The sequence below is a fragment of the Cygnus olor genome, chromosome 1 (assembly GCF_009769625.2).
Source record: "Cygnus olor isolate bCygOlo1 chromosome 1, bCygOlo1.pri.v2, whole genome shotgun sequence".
In the NCBI taxonomy this organism is placed as follows: Eukaryota; Metazoa; Chordata; class Aves; order Anseriformes; family Anatidae; genus Cygnus; species Cygnus olor.
In genome coordinates, this window is record NC_049169.1 from 89,910,969 (window position 1) to 89,937,969 (window position 27,001).

The following is a 27,001-nucleotide window of genomic DNA, read 5'->3' on the forward strand; positions in this document are numbered from 1 at the left end:
CTTTCCCAGAAGAACAGCCTTTCCCAGAAGACCCCCATCTCAGCTTCAGGAGGAAGCACTGCTGTCAACTGCATGGAGCAGAACAAGCCCAAGTTGCAGTTGATCCCCCAAGAGCAGCAGCTCAGCTTACTAAACAGCAGATCAAAAAAATCTGTTCTTCCACTATTTGCCCACCTAAGAACTTGACCAATTTCCACATTTAAGCTGTAGATGGGATTTTTGGTCAAATGCAAAACTTCACCTCAAACACAAATGGTTATTTTGTCACTTAACCAGTGGGAAACATACACAATTATAACCACTACTCAGCTCCAGAGCCTACCTGCATTCTGCTTACCTTCCAGCTACACCTGCAATTAGAGCAGCTGGCAGCACGCACCAGGTTTCACCTGGCACCTTCAGACAGTGTGGAAGAGTTCACACTCTCCCTGGCTAAAAATCTGCCTGCAAGTTCACTGGCACCTCCTAAGATGCAAATGCTAAGCCACGTGCAACTCAGGAATGATTCTATTTAGAGCTAATCACAGGTTTATGCCAACAGTGGAACTCTGCATAAAGGGTATGCATAAATTTGTCACAGAGCACAGGTCTAGTTTCTGCAGTCTCATTATATGCTTTGTAAAGAGTGTCTTCCATGTGCACGTGTGTGTATATGCACGTGTACCTTGGTACAACATTGCTGAAAGGCACCAGACTGAAGCACCGACACCAAGAGCTATTTAACCTACTAGGGAAGCAACGCCATGAAATCATACTAACTCTTGCACCCAAAGTCCCCTGGAAAGTATGTGATTCCTGACCTGGAAAGACAAAATCTGAAGTTAAAGAGTCACACAGCAAGCTAGTTACCATCAGTAGTTTTTATTTTTTATTTTTTAAAATACGTAAAATGGCAACTTAATACTGTTCACATTAGACTTGCACTGGATATGTAGATATTCATTAAAAACAAGTGCCACACCCCCTTCCTATAGGATGCTTCAGACAGATTACAAAATGCTGGGCTAGCTATGGACTTGAGTCACTGTTAATCCAGTCTGGTTTGCAGCTACTCACCTGTAGTCTCAGACCCCACAGTATGAACAGTGATGATTAGGCCCTGAGCTCCTATCTCTACCTTTAGGATTTTAAGATCTACAAACACAGCACCTATCGGTTACTATTCAACTGCCCAAAGACAAGGAAATCGGGCTCACCCATTCCCCCCCTTCACATTCTTGAAACAGATGAGCTGGAAGTAACCCAAAATTAAGGTCTTACTGATCTCCCTGGCTGACCAGCATTTAATATTCATCCAGTCTTTGGGGATAGTTATCAATATTTCAATTCCTGATGGAGTGTTACCATGGATCTTCATCACCTTCATTATGGGCAATAAATGCTACGTGAAAATATCTGTCCTTCAACATAAAACTTGATCCATGCAACAGCATGCTTTTACCCCTGTTCATGCAGGCATGTACAAGCATATAATTTCCCAGTCACTTTGCACTACTACTTTGAGAAGTTCCCAGCACAGTGTGTTCCCAATGAGTGTGTTGCCTAGGTCTGACTTCTTGGGGGCATGACTGCAGGAAGGTACGGCACCTCTCAAAAACCCTAGAGCTTAGAAATTGGTGAGCTCACTGGTACCATTCTGCAGAAAGTGAGCTCAGTCAAAACAGCTAACTAGCAATGTAATTTTCATTTATCAAAACAGTCAACAGTACAGAACACAACAGAATGATTTTTCTCACATTAGTTTTTTTCATTTTCAGGATTAAAAACCCCAATGATACAGATGCAGAGTAAAGTAGAAGGAAACAGATGTCAAATCCACATTTGTCTGCAGTTCAAATGAGGCATCCTGGTATCACAACACTGAATTGTACAGATGGGCAAAGCATGGATGGCCAAAAGAAAGAAGAGACTACATGAAATATAAATTAACAAGTAACTCTTCTTCACCTGGCTCCCTCCGCCCCCCTTCAAAGGTATACACACAACTAAAAAACCATTTGCAAGATACATTTGACATTGAGCAAAATTAAAGAACCATCAAAATTATTTTGATATAGAGTTTACTTTTTTTTTTAAGAATACATTGCAGTTCAATTTAAGAGACACAGGCAGGAAATTATCACAGGTTTACAAAGGATATGAGCAGCACTGTATCAATGAACAACACAAAATACACAAGTGTTCAGAAACACAAAATATTAGATTCAGCAATTAAGTTAACATTCCTATTCCAGGCCCTACAAAAAAGACTTAAAGCTTCTTTACGGGATTAAAGCCTTGAAGAGAAATAAATATGCATACACATGCACACAATTCTTCAATGAGACTGACATATTCAGTGGGACTGACTGCGTTAAATCGGTTCCTTACATTTAAAAACAATCTAAACCAAAGGACTAATAGGATTATCACACATTTACTCATGACAAGTAGATCACTATGCTCTTACCGCCATTAGCCCAACATACATGCTGTTAGCATAAAATTTACTCTTCAGCACGTGCTCAGGCTCTTCTACGAGCCTGAGCCAAAACAAAGCTCATCAGCGTGCTCTGCTGCACAGGGGTCGTAGGCAAGGTCTCTGACCACCACCTCTTCCTTTGCCTTGGGAAAGGTGCAAGCCCTGCACAGCACATAAGCCTCCCAGTGATGGCAGGAGCAGCATTCCACTACTTCAGTAGAGCTTTTCAAGTCTTTATTCAAGCAACACCGACCTGAGTTTGCAAACATTTCAATTGAGCAAGATTTGTGTGCTTTGACAAAATGCTTGAGTGCACATTTCTCTGGGTCTAATCATAACTTTCTTTTTAAAAGCAGCTCTTTGTCAATTAACTAGTAAACACAGGCCTGTTCAAATACTGTGGACTTCTACCACAAAGCAAACTGAACTGGGACTCTTACAAGCATCAGCACCCTGCAGATCTCCACTGTTTCTTCAGTATATGCTCTGGCTACTGGACATAACCTGAAGAAGTGGTAGAGCTTAATTTCTTTCAGACACCCAGGAAAGCAAAAATCTTCTTTTTCACTGCTAAAAGGACTACACCTTGACATGGGTTGAATTTTGAATCAAGTTTTGGGTTAGTTCTGGTCTCCACATTAGACAATTCCTCTGTGCTCAAAGCAACCACTGAAAAATTTGCCTGAAGTTTTGTTCTAAGTAGTTCTGATAGAAGAGCTTATTGGGGATATGCTAAAAGTCTTACTGAAAGTGCATATGAACTCTGTAATAAATATTAAATATTCAAGTAATCCTCAAGTCACACGCTCTGTCAACTGACTTGCGTGCGTAATCTATTTTAAACCAAAACAGCCATGTCCTGTAAAGCTCCAAAGGCAGACCTATTATTATACAAGAATGAACTCTGACACCTGAGACAGGTACACAACGAAAATATTTCTAAACACTCAAGAGATCAGAATAGATAAGCATCTTGGACAATGCCCTATTCTGAACCAAAATCCCTGCTCTAAAAGCTTCATCATCTTTACAACACAGGTACCTCCTCAACTCCATCAAATTATTTCAGTATTAGCACAGCAGAAAACAAAGCAAAGATACCATTTTCTTTGCCCTTTCATAATCAGCATTTCTGTTCCAAACACTCCCAGTCTGACATATGTCACTGACCACAGCACCTCGAAAGGTGCCTTGCTAGCACTGTGTCCAGTGGGATTCTCACCACCACAGCAAAGCACCTGCAAGCTGGTAGCCCTTCAGCTCTTGTGAAACTTGGGACAGCAGGAATTTGTGTTTTGTTCACCAAAAGAGAGGTTACAATTCCCAGCTCCACAACTGTTAAATATAATAGGACTGTAGCTTCCCAAAAAAAGAGCTAAGAGATAGTCCGCAAAACCTATTTACAACTCCTCTTCGTTTTCACCTACAAACACACTGTAAGACATCAGGTCACATACACTTCCTAACACTCTCCTCCCTGCTGCTCCCCATCAGGATATGTACTGAGGTCTGCTGTGCCTCAGGCACGCCAGGAAAACAGCAACAGCACCAGTGAGCTCAGCATTCAGCAACTGCACATTAGGAAGAGAAGTGACAGTCAAACAGCATATAAGTAAACTGAATCTGTAATAACAAACCATATGAATACAAATAATTATTCAAGAACACACATTTCAAGTATTTTGCTTCAAGTAGCTATTAGTTTACCCGCTTTTCCTCTCCCATTATCTACAGAAAGACCTCAGAACAATTCTCCTGGGAGGGTTTTTCACCAAAACTATTTACAAGTGACTTCTACTACTTTAGGAAGACACAAGCAAGACTAAGATGATATGCAACAGACAAAGGTCTGCATCAGCCACACGGAACCCTTAGCCTTCTCCTGCATTAGTGCCTGTCTTCATTTTCCTCGAACTTGCAGGCACACGACCATGTGGGCTGCTAGCTGTTCCGTGTGAGCCAGCTGCAGCTCACTCAGAGGCCACACTCCCAGCCAAGTCACTCAGAATGAGCCGTGCCCACTGCCATCCCCGCTCCACACCGCTGTCCCACACCTTGAACGTGGGTACTGGATGCAAACCCACTGCCCTTCCCTGATCCTCACTTCCTGCCCAGCTCACCTTCTTATTTTCCAGCATTATACAACTAATAAGAGGTCATAGCTCCAAGCCCAGATCCAAGATGAGCTCAGTTTCACAAAGTGGGAGGGAATCTGGATGTGTCGTGGGGCCGTGCCAGAGAAATACAAGCCCATTATACGAGCAGCTTTGTTGTGGGCCATGCTGTGTAACAGGAGAAAGGCAGTTCATGTTACTTCAGACAGTTTTAAACTACCCTAAAATCAAATCTAAACATCTGCATTAACATCACCCAGAGTATCTGCAGGAGATATCCTGTAGCAAGCAACCATACCTGCCAATTGCCCTCTTTGCTGCTGAGACTGTCAGGTTCCTCAGAGAGGCAGAACACCAAGCACTGCTCTCCACCAACACAGGAATCTCTTTGGATGGGCCAAACTCACAGACCTGTTCTTCCTCCTACTCCATTAATCCTAAAGCTAAGTTCCATTTCTTGTCCTTCTGCTAATACTCTCAGCACCTAGCACTCCTTTGTCCTATTTCAAGAGGCAAGAGCGAGCAGCAAATATCTAAAGGAAATTTGAGTTCAAGAAACTTGAGTTCATACTCAAAAATACCTAACCAAAGCCCTGAGTTACAATCACCACATCTCTACTCAAACAAATAGAACAGAAGGACTGACAACACAGTCATTCTGCACACACAATATAAATATTTGTTAAGCCTGAATAGATCTCTTTTGAGGTAGATATATACAGTACAAAATATATTCAGGGTCAGATGCAAACATCATACATATTTCATCTTCTCATCTTGTCCTGCAGGAAACTTTGAAAATACATTATTTCTGCCTCAGAGGCATTCAATGCAAGTTGCTCTGAGGTCTGAGCTCTAGGACAATCTGTAGCTAAAAGACCACTGAAACCCTACCTGTACATTTAATACTATTATGGAGTTCCAGTTTTGGCCATGCAAGAAGTACATGAACAAGATCCAGCTATGGAAAAAACAGGTGTGTTAATTTTGCAAACAAAACAGCACTGGTCAAACCAAGTTCCAACAGCTTAATCAACATGGTACAATCCAAATCCTCTGCTAGTGTTTCCAAGTTCTACATTAGAAAGTAGATCTTGACTTCCCAAAAACTGCTTTGCATGACTTGTCCCCTCTTGCTGAAACACAGGAGGAAAGGAGAAAGACTGACAGACAGACCCCTTTCCACCCTCCCCAGAAAAAAAAAAGTATGCTGTTTAAAAGAAATGTGAAGAACTCATGAAAACCCTGCACCAAACAGATAAATCAGCTCAGTCTGCTCAGAACTTGGCCAAGGTTTATCTAAAGGTTTGCAAACCTTTAGGTAAACTTGTCCTGAGCTCAGAGTTGTGACAAACAAGCAAAATGGTTTTGGATTTTTGTGCTGTCATACCACGATGGCAGACACAGGATAGGATAACAAGTAATAAATCCAGAGAATTGTTTCTCTTTTGAATAAACCATCCCTAATGATGATCCATTCTCTTACAAATAGCTCAAAGATTAATACAAGTTAATAACCACTGAACAATTATCACACCAACAGTTGCTTTATGAAGATGATCAAGAAGTATCTGTTAGCTGATCACTTTTTCTTTTAAATCCAATATAAGCAGACTGTAGGGCTGCTATCAGCTGGTCAATTAAGTGCTCAGAAGTACCAACATATGACTGCATTGGCTCAAGCATGTGGTTATGTTTTGTTGTGAATCAACACAAAACTGAGTATGACTACACAAAGAGTTAGCTGATGCCTGCTCGCCCACGTGAGTACTGCTTACTTTCTTTCAAGTGGTCAAAGGCTGGGGAAATTCCTCCCCTGTAGCTGTGTGGGTTCTGACTGCAAACATAACATTTGGGTCCGATTTAGGAATTCACTGTATGTGGCCAAAATCAGATTCATTATTTAGGTTTTGAGCAGTCCCCTATCAGTTCTGATTTTTTGAGTACCAAGCAAACTCCCACATGGCCACATCTGTCCACATAAGGAGCATCTGGGTGAGAAGCTTTCCCCACAGATCTTGATGGATGAAATAAGTGACCAGCAAATGAAAGAAAAGCTTAAGGTATGTCTCACAACATGAATTCAGACTGAGTTATGATCCTCACAATCTGAGGTCTGAATATCATCCAGATTTCCAAATTAATACCAGAAGAGATACACATTAATACTTCAACGCAACCATGTTTAAAAATAAAATAAAGATGTCCAGAAGGAGAGTTTGGAGCCCAAAGAGAAAGTATATGCCAAGCCTTTGTATCTCAGGCCCAAAGGACAGTGAGGATATTCACAGTGTAAAACAACTTCCCCCTGAACAACAATATCATGTCTTTTTTCCTCCAAGTCAATCAGAGGTAGTGTCTAAAACAGTGTAATGAATACAACAGCAGCATCCAGCTGAGACCAGCTATGCCTGAGGTGGCCAAAGAACGAAAAGGTCTTGGCTGCCCTGGTAAAACTGCTACAAAAGGATCGGCAAGGATCCTCAGTTTGAGTCCTTGAGTTGAGAAATAAGCAGGATGCATACAGGAAGACACGGTGAGTCTAGTCACCAGGGAGACACATACAATAATTGGGTACATCTGCTTCAGAGGCCAGCCTCTTGTTGGCAGGGAAACAACACTCTGTACTGCAGCAGATGTGTGCATACCTTAGTCAAACATGTAGCCACAAAAAGCCATGCAGCAGCACTCAGACAGTACTCTGTGTTCCACTCAGATCCACACACCCCCCGAGAGAAGCAAACCTTCTGTGTATGATTTTTAACCACAACTCCTCTACAAAACTTTGTTTGAAATCAAGATTACAGTAGGTTTCACTTAAAATGTTTAGCATAGCTCAAAGATGTTCACTGAGGAGTACAAGTGGGACACATCAGGATTTAGATGTAGATTCATCCTCTTCTAGAAGAAGGTCATTTAATGCAATAACTGTAGCAGCAAAGTCAACCAGCTCCACAAAGTCTGATGTAATTATGTTCACACCCATAACACCTGGCTTCTGTGCTTTCACCCAATTCAAAATCATGGGCAGGTTCCTGAAGAAAATAAAAGAGAAGATTAAACATTTTAAGAGACATTCTCCTTTATAAACACTTTACTTATTTTGTATACAGCATGCTGTTTGCAAGTTATGTTATCTCACATTTGTGATTGGGTCTTCACTGCCACCCAAAAACATAATCAGGATGATGAGAAAAGTGTTTAACATAGTACACTGTCATTAGCTGTGCAATAGGAATATTGGTCAGTCATCAATCCAAACTATCAGGTAGACAAAATAAAGTTTGTCAGCTTCATTTTCACCTAGCAGACTGTGCTTCAGGAGTTAATGCTGCACTACAATGGTTTCAATCCTAGTTTGTCCTTGCAATTTGCACCAGAAGCTTATTATCTTAGACTTCAGGATGGCACAAGACAAAGCTCTCTGTGGCCCAAGGTGTCCCCATGCCCACCTTTGCCTTAGGGCAGGCAGGAAAGAAGCTGTTGGGGGCAGCACACAGGGCATGTCTACCGAACACCTTTCAGCCTCCAGACCCACCCAGAACAACAGGATGAGGGAAAGCAAAGCTGAGTCCAGCCCTCTGGAGCTCAGCTCCAGCTGAGCATCCCACCACACATTATTGCAACTGTGGAAGGGCAAAACGTGCCAGGAATTGTTTCAGCTCTGCAGTGGAGAGAAATTTCAGTTATTCCTTGGACAGAGTGCAAGTCAGGAGTCTGCGCAAGTTCTTTTGTACTCTAATATTCAAACCCCAGGGTTTTCAGCACAAAGACAAATGACTAAGTATAACAGAATTATTTAAATCAGTGCTGTAATATGCATACATTAAACAGGAAAACAGCAGGCACAAGGATTAGCTAACAGCACAGGGATAAAACTGAAACACCTCACAGCTCTTGCTCCAGAAAAAAACAAACAACAACTTCTCAAGAACCAAAAGAAGGAAAAGTAAAGGAAGAGCTGCTGCTTGTACTAAGTGGCAATACAGACTTTTGTCAGCCGAATGCCAATGTTGCACATTTCTCCTTTAGAAAGAGCTCAGGAACACTTCAATATTTATACTTGGGCAAAGTTTCTGTATGAGAAAGCAGATATCTACATAATTGCCAAGGCAGATTAGCGCACACAAATTAGCCTCCATGGATAAATGCACAGCAGAAATCATGCTTTAGCAGACCATGGCCTCCATTTTAAGTTTTCAGTTTACAAGTGGTAACAAGCGGATGGGGCGGGAAAGGAAGGGATCGAGCTAAGCAAGGCTTCCAGCTTCTCAGTGGCTAAAAGTCTAGGTTGGTGCCAAAAGAAAACCACTTGAAACAATACTGCTCACTCATTCCATTAAATTAGATTCTTTACCAGTTTAAAAATAGAAATTCAGTGTGATCTTGCTGACTTTTAGTCATGAGACAGCAGTACATTAAGCACACAGCTCCCAGGTAATAAGATATCTATGGTCTCTGCTAAGTATTCCCACGAACCACATGTATTTACATTTGTGCGACTTGTGGCAGCAAGCACCAGTCTGAAAGCACCTGAGCACCATCTAGCGTTTAATGCTGAACACACTGGTATGAGCCAAGAACAAGCCGAAGAGGGTACCTGAATATATTGTGGCAAATACCTTGCACGTTTAATTATCTCTCTCTAGACTCATGTCTCTAAACAGGAAGGAGACTGAAACCTCCATGACTTATGCTTTTCGTGGAATTTCCTTATTTTTGTCAGCAGCTTGTGTGATTGTAAATCCACAATACTTGCTCTTTTTAGAAAGAATTTTTAAGAAAAGCAGTGACACTGACTTTTGTCTCAAAACAACCATACTGTAATTGCTGCTAAAATGAACAATAATTCACCCAAAAAGGGAACATGAACTGGCTGCTACAGACATGGGTGGGTGTTTATCTCAGTGCTTTCTATGAAGCTCAGTTGCCAAGATAATTACAATGACAGTCACAACAGAGCCCATTAAGGCGGTTGTGCCCACCTACACAAGTGTAATTTAGAACTTAATATCATTGTTGGAAGATAATTTGCTAGTGACATCAAAACAGGCACTATTAAACACCAAGACAGGAGACTGGATCCTACCAGGACTGTTAGAGTTTTGCTAAGTTTTGGCCAACAGGCTACAAGGTAATACGGTAAAGAGAAACCACACAGACCCTGTCCTGTTTATGCTGTTAACGCTATCAAAAGTTACTGGCACTCTGCACTACATACAGCCAAACCCTTTTCTAATTATCTTACTAATAAGGAAGTTGTACAATGGTCAATGGTAAAAGCCAAGTCAAACTGTTCATTTAATTTTTGGTAAAACCCCTGAGATAAATTACTGCCCCATGTCAAACAACTTGGGTCATGATAGGAATCGGATTTGTACAGACGAATGCAAAACTGAGCCTGCAAGAGACATGCATTTTCTCCTGTAGCACAATTTCCTCCCCCAAGCCCCAAATTCAAGTTTTAAGTTGGAAACACCAGGTGCAGTCCACATTTTATGGAATAACACTCAAAAAGCTCCAGTTACCAAAAAGCAAACCTGTGCTTATAATATATATATGTGCATTTAAATTTCTATTTTTTTTTAATGTGTCATGATTTTTAATGACTGCAGATATCTGACCCCTGCAATGGTAATGAAGCACAACTGCATGCTCTCTAGAAGGCCAGCAAATCTTACTTTTAGGCAAACATTACAGTTCCTTGTTTCCTCAGTGCCACTTCAACATGAAATGTTTTAAGTAAAGAACAAACAATCAAGGCAAGTCCTTACCTATGAACAAGTGTGTTCTTCAGACCACGGATTAGATGTCGTGCAATAGTTTTCACTCGAGGAGTAAGAATTGCTTGAGAAACGTGGAAAGTCCCATAACGACTTCGTTCTTCAAGAGTGGTCTCCAGGAACTGTAGGAGTTTGTGCACATTGGTTGTATTAGCCCATGGTGCTGGCATTTTATTCCCTGGCCATAGAAAGGGAAATTCCCGACACAAAGGGTAGTGGTAGAAAATAAGAACCTAACAGAAACAAGAAAAAGTAGAAAAGATGGTTATCTAAAGACAGTTCTTAACTATTTTATTTATAAACAGCATGGAGCATTGGTTAATGCTTATGCATTACTACTAGAACTAGCATAGCAGTAAAACGAGGATTAAGCAAAAAAAAAGTAATTCCTCCTGAGTCATGACTGCCAAGAAATTTACCAACAAGGGATGGAGATCATTTGGATTAGCTATGAGGACAGGATTGCTTCGGGCTTTACAGGTCATCGGTTTAAAATGAAAGAGTGGCCAGGAGCATTGTGTCATGTCATTCCAAGCATCTCACTTGAAAGCATTTCTAAGCACTGTCAGAGACCATAACCATCGAAGTTAACGATTTTAGCTATCTTGCTGTCTCCTACATCACTCCTAAATGGCTAAAGCACACCAGGCCATCCAGCATTTTACTCTCACTTACTGAATGTTATTGAAGTCAGCCTTTCTTTCAGCAAAGCCTCCTCTAAATCAGAGGTCAGTATTTTATACCTTCTAAGGTGGTTCTCTATAGGTCAGCACAAAGGTGCAACACTTACCAACCAACCTTACAAATGATTCTTTTTTGGACCCTAGCAGACTTGTGAGGCAAATCACTAAGCAGACGGCACCAATTCAGAGGAATTCCTCAAATTGCCACCTATTTTATAGTATAAGAATTGTGCTGTCACTGAAATCCTGTTTTCTTAGTCTTCATGTACATGTGAGCAGTTACCATAGAGAATAATCTGTGATAAGAGTCCTGCCACTATAGATTTGGATGACCATAAAGAAGGTAGGAAGTTCTATAGCCTCTCCTAGTCATGATAGAGCTTACATGCTTTAAATTCACGAAGACAACAGTTTATCATATCCTTAACTAAAGTCAGCACAAGTTCCTTCAGAAAACAAAACCATTGATAAGGAGCACAAGACCCCAAGAGCACTGTCATTGAATTATTTAAGGAACGTGCTTAGAAGCAGGACACAATCTAACTATACCATGGACATAGATGCTACATCAAGGAGTCTCTAGAAGGCTTTAAATTAGCCACCAGCAGTGTCCTCGGGCCAATACCACTGAGAGGGAACCCCACTCAGCCTATTTCACTCAACCTTTCGGGTTTGAAAAACATGATAGATCATCCTTCACCCACCTGATGCTTCTTCTCCCACATGTACTGTAACGTCACATATTCTACACACTCAACGGAACAAAGTTTGGATCCAAATGCTGAGCGGATCCTGTTGATCAAGAAGAAGTGATGGCCATCATCCATGGCATAGAAGTGGTTGAAATCCAAGAAGATGACTTCCTTGGGGTGCTGGTCAAGAAAGGTGTTAATCTCCATCAGTCCATCCCCCACTTTGATGCCAAACAAACCATGTATGAAGTAGATCTCATGGCCTATTTCCCCAGGTTTGGAAGATACGCGAAGATCGAAGTAGCGGATCCCACCTTCCAGCTGCTCTTTGAAAGTCAGATTCTGAGTCACTGACCATTTCTTCATAATCTTTTTAACCAAAGAAATTTTGGCCAAGCGTTTGATGGCTGTGGCTTGGTCTGGTCCCACAGGAGATTTCTCATCTACCCAGTAGCTGAAAGAATCATGTGACCCTGGAAGAAGAAGCGAAAAATAGTGAGTTTTAGAAAAAACTTGGACTCTCCAACAGACTCACCCCTTGTAAAGTGAAAGAGGTCATAACTGCATGACAAGGCCACGGAAGAACTGTGGGTCTTCAGACTCTCCTTTCGCGCTTCAGTTTTCCCCAACTGAACAAAAACAATGCTTAAGGTTCTCAGAGTTTGAACTGTGTTCTTGTGTGAATAGCAAACACAAAAGCACTCTGAAAATCATAACCATAAATATCAGTGATAAAGGCACATTTGCTTCCAAACTCCCTTCTCCATTTATAAGCTGTCAAGCTGCCTCCAGGGATCTACCAGGCTCTGGGAAAGCTTTGGTTTAAGATGGGACTCCAACTTCACTGAAAGAAAGCTGAAATAGACGCTCAGACTTAATTTTCATTCCGCCTGGTATATCCAATCATGACCTAATACAAAGTACAGAGGGATACATACACATGTGCTTCACCATGCCTCAGTTTAGCACCAAGACAGTAAATGAACAGTAGTTTGAGTGCCCAAAGACTGGTTTAACTTAGAGGTCAAGCAACTGAGTACAAGGTAATACCAGTTACTGTGTTGTTAGACACCACACAGGTTGATCAAGCTCATGAACTTCTGTTCAACCTGGCAGTGCCTTGCAGTGACCACAGATATGATGAATAGAAAATTTATCAAAAAGGAAACCAATGATTCAATTTGTCAGTGCCTGGAACACAACTTGCAGCCTGGCAAAGAAACTGCACCTGCAGTATAAAATTTGTGCTTACTAGGAAAACCCCTCCAACTCAAAAATCAATAGTGATTAAAAAACAAAGCTGACAAGTATCAAACCCCTCCAAAATAAGAGCTTCAGAGACAAAGAAATATCCCTAGCTGAGTCAAGTCAGTGACAGAGTAAAGACTGCCCAGTTACTGTTTGCTTTGCATCAGGGCAGCCAAAAGCAAATGATGGGCAGAGGCTGAGCTACCCCAGACTGGTGTTGACCAGGGATTTCTAACCGTTTACTCCAGTCACCATTCTGGCCAAGAAGCTGCAACTGGTCCAGGTATGAGTTTTCTGTGAAGCCTCAGCCAGAAAAAAGATATACAGGATCTCTAACACCCTTGCTTCCCCTTTTATCTTCAGGACAGCAGCTAACAGCTTTCCCATGGAGCCAAACCCCACCTGCTCCCTGCATGCCCACTTGGCTGCAGTGCCAGGAACGCATCTTCACCCCCTGCTGCCACAATCAACTCCTCTTCCAGCTGCCTCAGGGCTACAGTAGCACTACACCATGCTGCCTGCAACCTCCTGTCCTGCATGGACCAGGGCTCTTGTCCCTGCTCCTGTGAACGTATTTTTCCAGAATTTCCTCCTCTACCTCAGTCTGCAACTCTGGAAAAAATCCTAATGACAGTTTTAGATTAAGACAGCAGTTGGTGCCTTCATAGACTCCTTTACCTAAACCTTTTGCTTGTGGCACAAGTGTCCACCTGAAGACTGATGCATTTTCTGCCGTGCAAGGTCAGAGCTGTAAATAAGATTATGATCTCAATTGGATTACCTTGACTGGATTTTTTAATCCAGGTAGTGGAGGAGACTAGGGGCAAACCAAACATCAATTCACTACAAGCTGAAATGCGCTCTTTCTGCATGAATTTCAACTAGTTTGAAAGTTCTCAAAAGGAACTGTGAAGTTTAGTTTTCAGGCTTTACAAATGAATACTTAAAAAATAATTCCTAATTGACTCCTCATGTATTATTCCCAGTCTGTAAAAGCATATTTCTTACATGGCTTTCCATTCAGCCATAAAGAAACAAGTGACAAGTAACAAAAAAGCTGTTTTAAAAAGGTGTCAGCTTAAACTATTTAGGTACCTGTCACAATAAACCACATCAAAAGGTAGCTGTCAGTTTTCAAGTGCCAGTTTTTTCCACCCCCAAATGCGTAACAGAACAAAAACTACGCTACTAATACAGGATTAGGCATCTAACGAAGACATTTCAGAAGATGCCATATAAAGGCTTGCTTATAGTGGAAGCTGCAATTCACAGACGTTTGTGTTTCATATACCCCCCTGCACAGCAGAGTGAGCCTTTCAGTCTTCTGCAGCATTTGAAAAATAGACTTCATTTGCACAGGGCATAATTGCATTATGCCTCTGACTAAATCACTTGGCACTTTTCTTATTTCGAGTTCTTAATTCATTTTAATTTCTTCCTTTACTTAAGTCCCTGTAGAAATTTGGTTATTATGTTACAACGAAAAGAAAGCGTTTCTTACAGCTCTTTTCTAAGTGAGACTCTACAACAGCCTCCAGAGGATTCTGGCTGGAGAAGTCACTCACTGCTCTGCCCCCTCAGCCACTGTCACTGTCTGATAGATATGCCTTATGAAGGAAAGGAATGACAATTTTACCTGACATCAAATATGTTGTTGTCGTCAACTCTTACAGAGTTGTCTAAGCAAATCTCAGCAAAGAAACAGTTTGTTTTCTGGTCTGATCATATATTCTTATAGCTACAAAAGCTTCTTTCTATTGCAGATTGCCACACTTAAGTCACATTTAAAGATACAAAAAGCAAATTCCTCCTTGCGCTATTGCATACCATTCTATTTATATTCTACTTACAACCGTAAAAAGCAACAAAAAAGAGCCAATTGCACAGTGCAGCTTTTTCAACACTACTTTAAAAACTGAGCTCCTCAGTACTGCAGCTATTTGAGAACTTGAACTATGTGACATGCTGCTCGTTTGAGAAGATCCTTAAATCTCCTGCACTGAAGCTCCTCAAAAAAAAATAATAATCCAGTAAATAGGACTTATTTACAGTGAAGTCAAGACACATACACAAATAACCAAGTTAGAACCTGAGGTGGAGCATCTAACAAACAAGCTGTCCTTCTGGATAGAGGACCACCTCCTGAGCAGCACAGGGCAGCACCATCTATCTTGAGGCTGGGAAGACACGGCAGGAGTTCAGGTTCTTCAGTCGCCATTTAGAGAAGGCTAGCCACCGACTGTGAGAAGTATCTAGGCCAGGCATGAAGCATTTTTAGTTCAGTTACAGAAAAATGTGAACTGAAAACCTGAAACGACAGTACTGGATACTGGTTGGGATGAGAAGTAAGCAGGGATTCACATCATCTGTCAGGCCCTTCTTTAATTTAAGATCATTGGGTTACGTTACCAGCTGAGCCACTGGCTTTTAATATAGCTTAGCTGTAACGTTAAACTACATGCTAAGCTAATCATATCATAATGTCAAATTAATCCCTGTTCTCCTTCTCTCTACACCTGAGCTCCAGGGGGGACCGAACCATTCTGTAGCCATGCCATGAGCCAGGCTGCTTGCTGTTCCAGCATCATTTCTCCCTGAAAAAGCATAGTGTAAAAACACCAATCCTAAACAATTTAAAAGGCAAAGCCTACACCAGAAACACAGAGCACAACACCTCCATTTTGTAAGGAGCTCAGTTTCGTTAGAGCTGCTAACCACATTCTCAACTAAAGTCTACTCCAAGGATATAATAAGATGCCCCGATGCTGTAATTTGTACAACATCAAAGGGGATGTCAGATGCTGAGCAGAGCAAGAATCGAGCTCTTACTGTGGCATGCAGACAACTCTTCTCTATGCACAAGAAGTCTTTTGTAGTCTACGTTCTGCCCACACGGTGTGTATCTCTCCAAATTATACTGACCACTTCAAGAAAGCTTGAGAAGTCACATCAGCAAAGCATTTCAGATGATAGCCGAGATATTAAATATACATTACACCCTGTTATTGATTCAATAAATCCATTCCTTAAAACTGCTGATTGTGAGATTGTGAACAAAGCAACCAACAAACCCAGGTGCTCCCTACTTCCGTCTTAGACCAATAAATCAGAAAACAAAGAAGAGTCAAGAAACTTGTCTGCAGCTGTCGTTTAGGTGGACAGACACCAAATCCCCCACTCCAAATTGCTTCAAAGGCCAACTTCTTGCACATGCAGCATGCTGAAGTCACTCAAGGGGAGTCACTGTACATGACGTTGGATTAGCGTTCGGACTGAAGCAGCTCAGGAAGGTTTGCAGTGATACAGCACCAATCTTGTGCTCACCTTCCAGAAACCAAGCTAGGCACAGGTAGTAAATAAGGGATGATCTCCCATTTTGCTTCTAACAGGCCAAAGATGTGCAGCACACAGAAGCAAGCTTACCAACCAATACATTAAATTTAAGCATTAAAGTGTCTGTACATTCAAAACAGGAACAAAAAAAAAAGAACTGCAAGTCTGCTGGCAGCTCCTACAACAGGGTAAGAGAGCGGCTGCTCTGTTTGGGTTTAATTTATTCTATCTGACAAAGACTGGAAGCTTCAAGAAAAGCAGTCACATCAGATACCCATCTATTTAACTATCAAAGGCTATGACATGGTTAGAATAGTATTAAAGAGGTATCCTCCAGACACCAGATTGTTAAAATGATGGATAGCCCTCTTAGTTTTATCCTAGCAAGTGCAACTGTGGATTAACTTCTATGCATATCTTTAAATCCCTTTTTATTCTCTTTATACTAATTTCCCAAGTTAATTGTATGTTAAACAGATAGCTACTCAATTCAATTTGTATGTTAAAGAGATTGTATTTCAGTGTTCAGGATGACTTTTCTGCTGAAGTGTTTGTGCTAATTGTTAGAAAGCAGCCTTTCATCATCACATCTGTAGCCAAGTCTAACTTCCCAGTGTCTATTTGTCATGCTACTTGGCCACAGATAGTCTAATTAACCCATGGTGTAGCTCAAACAAGTGACATTAATCAACAAGATGTCATTAAGCCTTGAATTTCAACAGTTACTAGCTGTATTTCTACATTATCTTCTTCCGTTTCCACATCAGTACTTTCTCCACATACACTTGCAGTGCAGGGATAGGATTCAGCAGCACATCACCAACCCATGGCATCCTTTTACAAGCTTTTAACATGCCTTGAAGGTAAATTTACAAGTATGAATACATGACACACAAAATGCAGAGACCTTCCAGAAAAGGATATACTACTTGCACGCTGCCAGTTACTTGAAAACAAGACAAAAAACACTTTATTTTAAACCATATTGACAGTTTTAACACTAGTTTCCCTGGTTGCAAGCCTGTGGACTAGTAATGATGCTGCAGTTGAAGACACTTACTGCAAAAATCTGGCCAGGGAAGAAACAATAATGAAAGCAAAAGAGCAGGAGAATGCATTGTCAGAGTTTAACTGGACTGGGGTAATTTGTTTTGATCTTCACATCAATGAAATATTAACATGATGAAAAACGCCAGAAAACCTCCTGTGTAATGTTAAACATTCCTAAGCAGCAAGGTCAACGTACTGTACCAACCCATTAGAAGCATTACAGGGTCATTTATGGGCAAAGAATCACCCTAGCTGTAGCTGATGCCAGACTTCTTAAAGCAAGCTTTGCTCACTCCCTCTACAAAGTACATTCCCCATATATTACAAAACACCACAGATGACATAGAATAGCAAACATTACGTAGCCAAGACACTTAGAAGCAAGGCAATCAAGTTCCAAAAAACACAGGATGAAAACACTAGCAAGCTAAGGCCCACAAATGTTCTTATAAACCAGATGTCCTACGTGTGCCAGAATTGAGGGAAAATGGGATGAAGAGAAGTGCCTCACAGAGCCCAGAAGTCCTCAGGATTCAGGTCATTAACAATCCAGATTTCCTAATCAAAAGATTAACATCTTAACAGCTCTTCGCTAATGAAAAACAAATTGAACAGTTCATTTTAACTTGCCCAGCAAAAGGAGAAGAGGCAGGAATAACAAGCATCCTATTGATAATTAGTAATCTAACACTACTTAGATAAGTATATTTATATTTGAATAGAATCCTAGAATCCTTTAGATATTATTAATGTGGTCTCAGAGAGGACAAAGCACAGTACAGACCAAATCCTCTTAGGAAAACTTCCTCTCCCTGTCAAAGGATTACTGTCACTTCCTCCAACCCCAGCCCTTTCAGGCTGGGAGGCAGAGCTGGGCAGGGAGCAGAAGGTGTAAGAGAAACTGCTTAAGGCCATCCCAAAAGCACTATTGCATGTTTGTTTGCTTTTCCGGCAAGCCAGAAAAAAATCCATTTGGCACTGATTTGACTTATCTTCCTTACGTTTTGTGCAATTTAGCAATGACTTCCCATTTATCACTGGTAACCTCAACTGTCTGTATTGGGAAAGCAGAAAGGGACAGTACCTTTCTACCATCTCAAAGCCTCAACAGACACTCCTGCTCTGAACAGAAAGAGCTCAATTAGATTCCTATATTCCTCTTTTGTGACTACACAGTAATGTGTAGATCAAGGGCTGCCACTCTCCCCAGAGAAGGCTCTTTGGAAATTTTTTCTTGTTTTCATCACACAGTAATTTCTTCCTCTTTTTAAATCTTTTCTGGAACAGCAGGCAAACTGGAACTTCCACACAATATTGAAGGAGAGCAACAAACATTTATATTGACTTTGAAATTGATCTTCTGTTTGAAATAAAACTTGAGCATGCTCTGCATTCATTTGCCAAGCAGCGAAGTCACTCTCTAGGGAATAAATGTCAATAAAAAAAAGTTGGCTTACAAAAGAAACAACCACAAGCTTTATATGCTGTCTGGGGAAAAAAAAAAAGCATGCAGAACAATTTGGTTTGGGCTAAGCAGACAACCATGGTCCACTAAGAGGAGAAACCTAAGACCCCAGACTTGCTTTTTAGCAGAACTTATGTATAGGTTCAGGACAGTTATTTCACCATATGCCACACCAATTCTTTAACTAGGGATGTGCAAGGGAAGACTTGGTTACTTGAAAATAACAGAATAACTTCTCATGTTCTCATTAGTACAGTGGTCCAGAGAGATGAATAGCCTCTCTACTAACAGCTGGAACTAGCTTCTACAATGATTTAAAAGACCAACATAAGGAAGTCACTTGTCATTTCAGGACAGGTTCATTCTGAAAATCCTGTATTTACAAATCATACCCATGCAGATGTTTTCTTCGAATGGTTATGTCCTCATTGATGGACAAGTGCCAATTAAACTGAAAATGAAAATAAAGCTTGGTGAATCAGAACATTAACCTCCCATTTCCTCTTTGAGCTTTAACCCAACAGATGGCCAGTTCAGCTGATTCAATGATCCCTTTAATTAGGGCTCCAAAGGAGTACTGTTTGGAAAGGGGATGCAGTCTCAAGCTCACCACTGCTTCTCCCCTCAGGAGGCATGTCCACATCACACACCAGTAGAGGAACAAAGACACAACATGACCAAAGCATTAGCAAGTTCAGCGGCTTGCCTCAGGGTCATGCAGGCAAAGAGAAAAAGAGATCATGTCTCTTAATATGGCCAGTTTTAAATTAGAAAGGGCTGTTGCTTCATTTTCTTCTATGAATCACTAATTCAGCTTGGCCAGCTAAAGGCAGGCTGCCCACAGGACTTTCAGTAACCACTTGGGACAGTGGAGCTGGCCTGCACCAGTGGGTGAGGTGATGGCAGCAACCACACAGGGCCCCGCCGTCTCAGGTACTCCTTACATGCCCAGCACATGAGCACAGCAAGGCCCCGGCACCCCGGTGGCTGTGCTGTGGCACAACAGGGTCACCCCCAGCAGCTTGTCACTATGGGGAGCAGGCCAGGCTGGATCTCATCAGCACACCCACCATGCAGCCTGCGACTCGTTGGGACTGAGCTGCAGGCTCAGCCTGTCAGGCCACTCACCATCAAGGCTGCCAGCTGGCTGTGCCCATGAAGCTCCCTTCTCCAGGGCTGATCATTTTGTAGGGCTTTGATCATTCCCATCGAAAGCATCAGGTTTCTGCCTCAGGATTCTGGGGGTGACCTTTCAGCAGAAGGTGGAAACAGACATGTTGTACCAAAAGGATTAGCCACACTTGTACTGACACACCCAGGAAATAACTATGGAAGTTTATTCAATTAGAAGGTGCTAGAAAGGTATTTAATTAAAGAAGCGCATGTTGTAGAGAGGATCAAGCAGCTTCACTAGTGCTACAACTTGGAGCAACAAACTGAGGTTTACCATTCCAGGTAAGGAGTAAGGAGGCCAATGACACATCTCTCCCCAGATACCAGCGAGGAACTAAGACATTTCAACAATTGTTTCAACTCCCCAATTGAAGTTGTTTAGCCACATTTGAACCAAGGTTATTTTGTGTTAAAAAACACTTCTGGAAATTTAAAACTCAGCTCTTCAGTCAGCTCTACCTACCCACAGCCTAGCATCCTTGGGGCAATTCTCCACCCATCAGCCAGCGTGATGCAGGCATGAACTGAGCCACGCTGTAATTGCTCTGCGTTGCTCTGAAATGACATCCTGGCTATCCTCTCACAGGCATTCACAGGAAGGGCTAATATACCAGCTGGGATACCTGGGAGATGACAAAAAAGGCTCTGTGCACTGCTGAAAGCAATTACTGAAGAGCTGCTCTATTTCTCCCCTGAGAGGCAGACTACTTGCACGCCCCAATCCTGCAGCACACCCTGTCTACCATTACATACAGCTCTGTACAAATTTGTATCTCAAAAACTGACTTTTGGTGGCAAAAGCTCTTATATATCTAAGGTTGATTTGAAACACTGAAGTTTTACCTACAACACTGAAGCATTCTATTTCAAGAATGACAAAATCTTACAGTGTAGGACAAGAACATTGGTGTGAACTGACTTTTTCTATCCCACATTTTGAAGTGCTGAAGTGTTTTACTTTTTTCTATTTTTTTTCCTCCTATTTCTATTCTCCAGAGGTTCAAACTGAAATTACTTCAGATTCAAGTAGGTTCCTAGGCTTAATTTTTCCTCAATAGCAGGTGTCTCATCAAAGTTACATGAAAGAAAACTGTTACCTATGCTTCCTAGATACAGCCACTGAACCTGTTCTTTTCCTGCTTATGTCTGTAGCACCGTGACATATGAGGTTTTCCTCATTACCTCATGACAGCTGCATGCTCCAGCACTTGCCCCAGGGTTTGTCTAACCACAGGAGCAGCTGTCCTGGAAAGCTTTTCTGGCAGGAACCAGGTCCTCCAAAAAAATCCCCCCAAACCATCATCACCATCAATACAGACAAGTTTTCCATCAGGCTGGCTTTCTGAAGGCACTCATTCACACTGACTAAACACATACCAATGGAAAGAAGTAAGCCAAACTGAGTCCTGTTTTTTTTTTTTTTTTTTTTTTTAAAGGAGGTGGACAGGACATGGAAGGAGCATAAGAATGAAGGCAGGGGAGAAGAGAAGCATTTGGCTGCCTTGGCTAGATTATGAAACAGTCCCCGTAATTATTCTTGGTGCTCCTGCAAGAAAGGGCTTGCCTACTCTTACATACACGCGTAGATCCCTACCATAAATTTCCTCTAGAAGATAAGGGAAAGAAGATCAGAACTGGGTGGGAAAAAAAAACCCACAGCTAATCACCTTGACCAGAATGAGCAATTAATCCCCATTAATATACTTTGAACAAAAATTCCAAGTATGCCTACTTGGTATGACATTGCTCTTGATTATTTGAACACTGAATAAACCAGACAGGATTAAGTAAATACATTACCACCAATGCCTAAAGGAAAATAGAATGGCTACTACTCTGCTCATCATCTTCATCCAGAACATCCAAGGCTGGACTAACAGAAGACTCAATGAATGCTGCTAACATCAGGTGGATTGCTTCGCTGTCTAAAGAAAACAGCATATCATGGTCTCAGAAGGCAGATCTTGACACACAAAATGTGTTTTACCTCTTCTAATACGGGTGGCCACATAAAAGCATGATGAAACTGGAAGGCCGTGCTGCATCTATCAGTAGCAGAGACTTCTCCAGCCCTAACAGTAGTTGGTTATGATGGTGCAAAAATTGCTTAGAAAGTCAAGTACTCAAAACAAAACAGTACAAATAGATCATGCCACAGTTCAGTGAATTACTAGCATGGAAGAACAAGCAAGAAACAAGTTGGGCTTCCCCAGCAAATTCTTTAAAGAGCTAGTTTACTTAGAAAAGAGACCAGTGGCAGTATCACAGTTTTCTCTTATCCATTTCTTAGACAGAGAATAGGAAAATGAACAGATTAAGGGATGACCAAGCAAAACAATGAATGTCAGAGTTTTGCACTATTTTATAAGTTTGTTTAAAGCAAACTAGCTTGAAATTAAACAAATGCTACACATATACAATAGCACACATCCTGCCAAGGGTCACATTTACCATCAAGATGTTGAAGAGTTTGTTTTTAAATCTACATTCAAAGAAGATTAATCTGGATATAATTAAGAAAAAAACTCTTGAATTTCACATATGGTCACAACTTGTTAAAGGCAGGTAATTTTGTTGAATACACTGTATACATACAATTTGACAACATTTCAGTTATTTGATATTTGCCAATTTTTCATTGCAGAAGATTTCTTCCCTTCTCACACTGCATATGAAACCTCATCTTTTTTTTCCTGGATCATACTGTGCTGGTTTAGAATTTAGTCTATAGTTTTTTCCAGAGGAAACAATAGAGAAGTCCAAACACATAAGCGCTGGAGGAAGACTCCAAATTTTTCAATATTTCTCTGTTTTGAGCACAGAATTAAATCAGTATGTAAGCACCAAACTGGTGGACATAATAAAATATACATCTTAAACACACCTTGTTAGCAGCTGGATCTAAGGATTGTGCAAATAACACAATGGCTTTCTCTGTCCTCAGGTAGCATGTTTTACAACATACTCAACGACTGTGGGAAACAGATTAATTTAGGTTGAAAAGGACTCCCAGAGGTTGCAGCTACCCTTAAAACCAACAAAAAACCAACAGCTCCAAGGACAGAACAGTTGGCAACAAGTAAAAAAGTAGAATTCCATACAAGACACCCTTAACTTCCTACAAGAGAGTTACTTAAGACTGTATTGTTTGTGATGCCATAGACTGATTTAAAACTATGCAATTTCTTTCCTGTGTATATGACCAATTCTTTCATTTCGAAGAGTCTCATCCTGTACTTTATCCCTTAAAAAAAAAGATTTCGTTATCTCCAAATACTGCATTTATCCAGAGTGTAATAAGGTAAAAATACCAAACAATTGTTTTAGGGTTTTCACAACTGACTTTATTTAAAGTTAAAGCAATGTTTAGGGATTCAACAGCTCCAGTGCCTTCAGAAGAATTGCATTTCTACTCCTATATACAAAAAGGGATTGCAAGGAGAGAAGGAAATGAAAATCCAGAAACAGTTGAGTCCATCACTCCTGTGGTAAAAAAAAAATGCATCCAGACATGGACAAAAGCAGGCCATGTCTGTCAGACGCACACACAGGTATTAAGCACATATGAACATGCTTCTCATCTGCACTGAAGCCTACCTTTCACATCTCTTGAAGATACTATTGGCCTTCATTGCTATTCAGCATCTATAAACAGACGGCTGAGCTGCAACCTGTTCTGTACAACCCTTCCCTTGCATGCTGCTAGTAACATCACCTTGGATCCCATAAAAGCTGCTTTCTCAAACACATCAAAAACGCATTTCAGCGAAAGAATCACTGAACTATAATTAATAAATACAAAATCCTGAAGTGTCTACTCATTACACGTTCTCCATCCTGCTCACAGCTTACAGGAGGCTACGCAGAAAAGGGATAGAAATGCACCGACTTTGACTAACAATGAAGCCACACTGAAAGGTTTTCCAAAGAACACTACTGATTTTAAAATCAGCATGGCATTCCTGAAGCAATAACTCATTTTCTTGGTTCCTCTGCTACAAGCTTCATGCAACCAGTACTGTACAAACACTGCTACTGTCCATCACTTAACCTTCTGCAAAGTTACACAGCCCTTAAGCTGCTCTAGCAACAAAAAAGTTCAACTATTCACTAAAACTGAGGGTGACTCCACTGCCAGAAGCTTCAAAATCTGCAGCCAGACTGAAATTGATATGAACACTGAACTTCCTTTCTGTCCCCCTCACTGTTCAAATGTACAGGGCTACAAGAAGTGTGTTTGCTACTGTCAGGTGGGAAAAAGGTGTTGCATTTTATTAAAACAAGGCCTTTTGAACTGTTCTAGTCCAGGAAATACAGTAGATGCTGCAGCACGTAACAACAGAAACACATCCCTTCCTCTAAATGCTTCAATACCATTTGCCTATCTCCACCGGAGCAGAGAAAGTCACTGTTTCTGAGAATACACCTCCCCATGTCCTCTACAAACATACCTAAAGGCTTTTGACAAGTTAAAACACTAATATCAAAATCAAGCCTCTTCCACTAGTTACCAGAATCCAACATCCAGCACCAGAACGAACTGCCTACAGTAGTCACACCTAGGATTTTCCCTGCTGACATCTACAAGCAACACTCAGTTCCTTTTTGCCACTTCAACCAGAGTTCAGCCATACTCCTAGGTAACTTCAGAAGCATCTGTTGTGCTCAATTGTCAGTTGATCTGTCTAAACTGAAAGTGATGACACTTGCCAATTTCTTAAACTAGAAGCCCTGTGCAGCAACTAGGAGTTATTTTAAGTTCAGCTGGCAAAGGGGACAGATCAGTAATTCAGATGTAAGTAAATCAGAAGTAAGTAATTACAATACTTTAGTGTCTTCAGTGTAACATCATACATAGGCATACTTGATGGCCATGCTGTATTTTTTCCTTGGACAAGCCATACATGGGCTCTATTGTAAGAGACATTTTCAATGATGAATTATAACCTGAATCATTTTCATGCTAGTCATTAGAACCTCCAGCTATTAGATTCAATATAAACAACATTGCCCCCTCACTTGCATTTAAGCTTTGCTTGACAACCTGAGAAACCTTAAGAGAAACTTTAAAAAGAACCTCTTAAGGTCACAGCCAACTTCATTTTTATTTATTTTTTTAAGGCCAATGAAAAGAAGCAGGTCAAAGGGTTGGAGATCCACAGCTGTTCTTACAAAAGAAGAAGTTCTTCCTCCTTTCTTGCAACAGATTGAGTTCACACTAGTCCTAACTCACAAATAACTGCTCGAAAATCAAACCAAACCTGAACAGCATCTTGGCAAACGTCTTCCATAATTCTTGAATAAATGGGTATTGCATTTTTCCAAGAAAAGCTTCCCAGGCAATGCACAATTCTTAATTATCTTCAGAAGAGCAAAAGCATCAAGTCATAGTTTAGGGATTAATTGAAGGAACGGCTATTCAGGGATAAACCTAGCATTAACACACTTAATCCCAAAGCCAACTGCCCCATTCCACTTGGAAATTGCACTACAGAGGAAACAAGGCGCAAACTCCTCAAAACAGGCCTTTTGTGTGTTTATTACAGTTCATGCTAACAGGCACAGGAAACCCAAGCACAAGCAAACACCTCAGCCATGCCTAAAGTGAGAGCACAGAGCACAACACCAAAAAGATTTGGCCCAAATACCTGCAAAACCTTCACTAAGGCGCAGTGGGAACATATAGGTGGCTTTGCCATGTCTTCTGCTCAATCTCTGCAACATGGGTCAACACATGAAGGAACCAGCAAGTTTCTAGGTAGTTCCTAGTAGGTAGATCTAGTGGATTTCTACTGTTTTACCTGCTACACCTGCAAGCACCAGCTGCAAGCTACTTGGGAACAACAGTTAACTTCAGGCAGACAAGCAACTCCAGATACCAGATTGGGCAACCCCCTTCCCAGATGGAGCAAGTATTAAATGGACGAGAAATAAAACCAGCATTTCCACACACCGCCCTCCTACACAAGGCCGGAATGCTCAAACCCGAGCCCCAGGGGAGAAAGAAAACCCAGCAGAGGGTCGGGAGATCCAGCACCCACTGCCGCCTGGGAGGCCAGGTCAACCCCGCCGCGGGACGCCAAGTCAACCCGGCGGCACCGAGCAGCCGGCACCCCCCGGCCCGTCCGGCAGCCCCACCGCGGGGGACCCGCGAAACCACAACCGGTCCCCGTCCCGCCGCCCGACCTGGGATGGCCAGGTTGGAGAGCGGGCAGGTGCGCAGCGCCGCCGGCAGCGAGCCCATCCAGTCCGCGTTGCTCTCCGCCACGGCTCCCGGCGCGGCCGCCCGGCGCCTCCGCCGCCGCCGGGCGCCCTCCTTGCCGGCCGCCGGGCTCATCCCCGGCCGCTAGCCGCCCCGAAACGCCGCCCGGCAGCCCCCGGCCCGGCCGGGCCGCAGCGGCGAGGGGCGGCCGGGGAGAGGGCGCGGAGCTGCCGCCGGGCCCCTTATGTAACAGGTGCGGCCCGGCACGGCCCGGCACGGCCCGGCACACGCCGTCACAGCCGCCCCGAGCCGGCCATTGGCCGCCCGCAGCCCGCCCCGCCCCTGCACGGCACGGCACGGCACGGCACGGCAAGGAGCGGCACGGCCCCGCTCCGCTGGCAGCGCGCTGAGGGGAAGGGTGATCGCCTCGGCACTGCGCCGGGCTGTCCTGGGAAGTTGGGAGTGAAAGTTAACCCGTGTCTCCCAGCGACACGGCCCCGGGAACGCTTCCCGCAGCACGCCTGCCACTCTGAATGTCCTGAGCTGGCAGGGACTCACAAGGGTCACCGACCCCATCTCCTGGCTCCACACAGGAGCACCCAAAAATCAGCCCCTGCATCTGAGAGCGTTGTCCAAACACTTCTTGAACTCCCTCAGGCTCGGTGCTGTGACCACTGCCCTGGGGAGCCTGTCCCAGTGCCCGACCACCCTCAGGGTGCAGAACCTTTCCCTAACACTCAGCCTGACCCTCCCCTGTCCCAGCTCCACGCCGTTCCCTCGGGTCCTGTCGCTGTCCC

At 42.4% G+C, this 27,001-nt stretch overlaps 1 protein-coding gene across 3 annotated transcripts; it reads right to left on the reverse strand.

Annotated features, from left to right (window-relative positions):
• Positions 1–1,708: 1,708 nt before the first annotated feature.
• Positions 1,709–26,339, reverse strand: PLCXD2 (phosphatidylinositol specific phospholipase C X domain containing 2). 3 transcript variants are annotated; one of them, XM_040568856.1, is made up of 4 exons: positions 26,189–26,339; positions 11,746–12,206; positions 10,350–10,591; positions 1,709–7,610 (listed from the first exon to the last, which is right to left on the reverse strand). In XM_040568856.1, the coding sequence occupies exons 1-4, from the start codon at positions 26,337–26,339 to the stop codon at positions 7,448–7,450; spliced, it is 1,017 nt and encodes a 338-aa protein (XP_040424790.1). In that variant the 3' UTR covers positions 1,709–7,447. The 3 variants fall into 3 exon arrangements, with proteins under 3 accessions (XP_040424790.1, XP_040424795.1, XP_040424806.1); XM_040568861.1 differs by lacking the exon at positions 26,189–26,339 and adding an exon at positions 25,651–26,152; XM_040568872.1 differs by lacking the exon at positions 26,189–26,339 and adding an exon at positions 21,990–22,062.
• Between the last annotated feature and the right edge of the window lie 662 nt (positions 26,340–27,001).

Coding starts and splice junctions, on each gene's coding strand:
- PLCXD2 (XM_040568856.1), bottom strand. CDS start 26,339: ATGAGCCCGGCGGCCGGCAAGGAGGGCGCCCGGCGGCGGCGGAGGCGC. Junction 12,207..26,188: donor CTCCAACCTGGCCATCCCAG/GTCGGGCGGCGG, acceptor TTCTTCTTCCAG/GGTCACATGATTCTTTCAGC. Junction 10,592..11,745: donor TGTGGGAGAAGAAGCATCAG/GTGGGTGAAGGA, acceptor TGTTTCTGTTAG/GTTCTTATTTTCTACCACTA.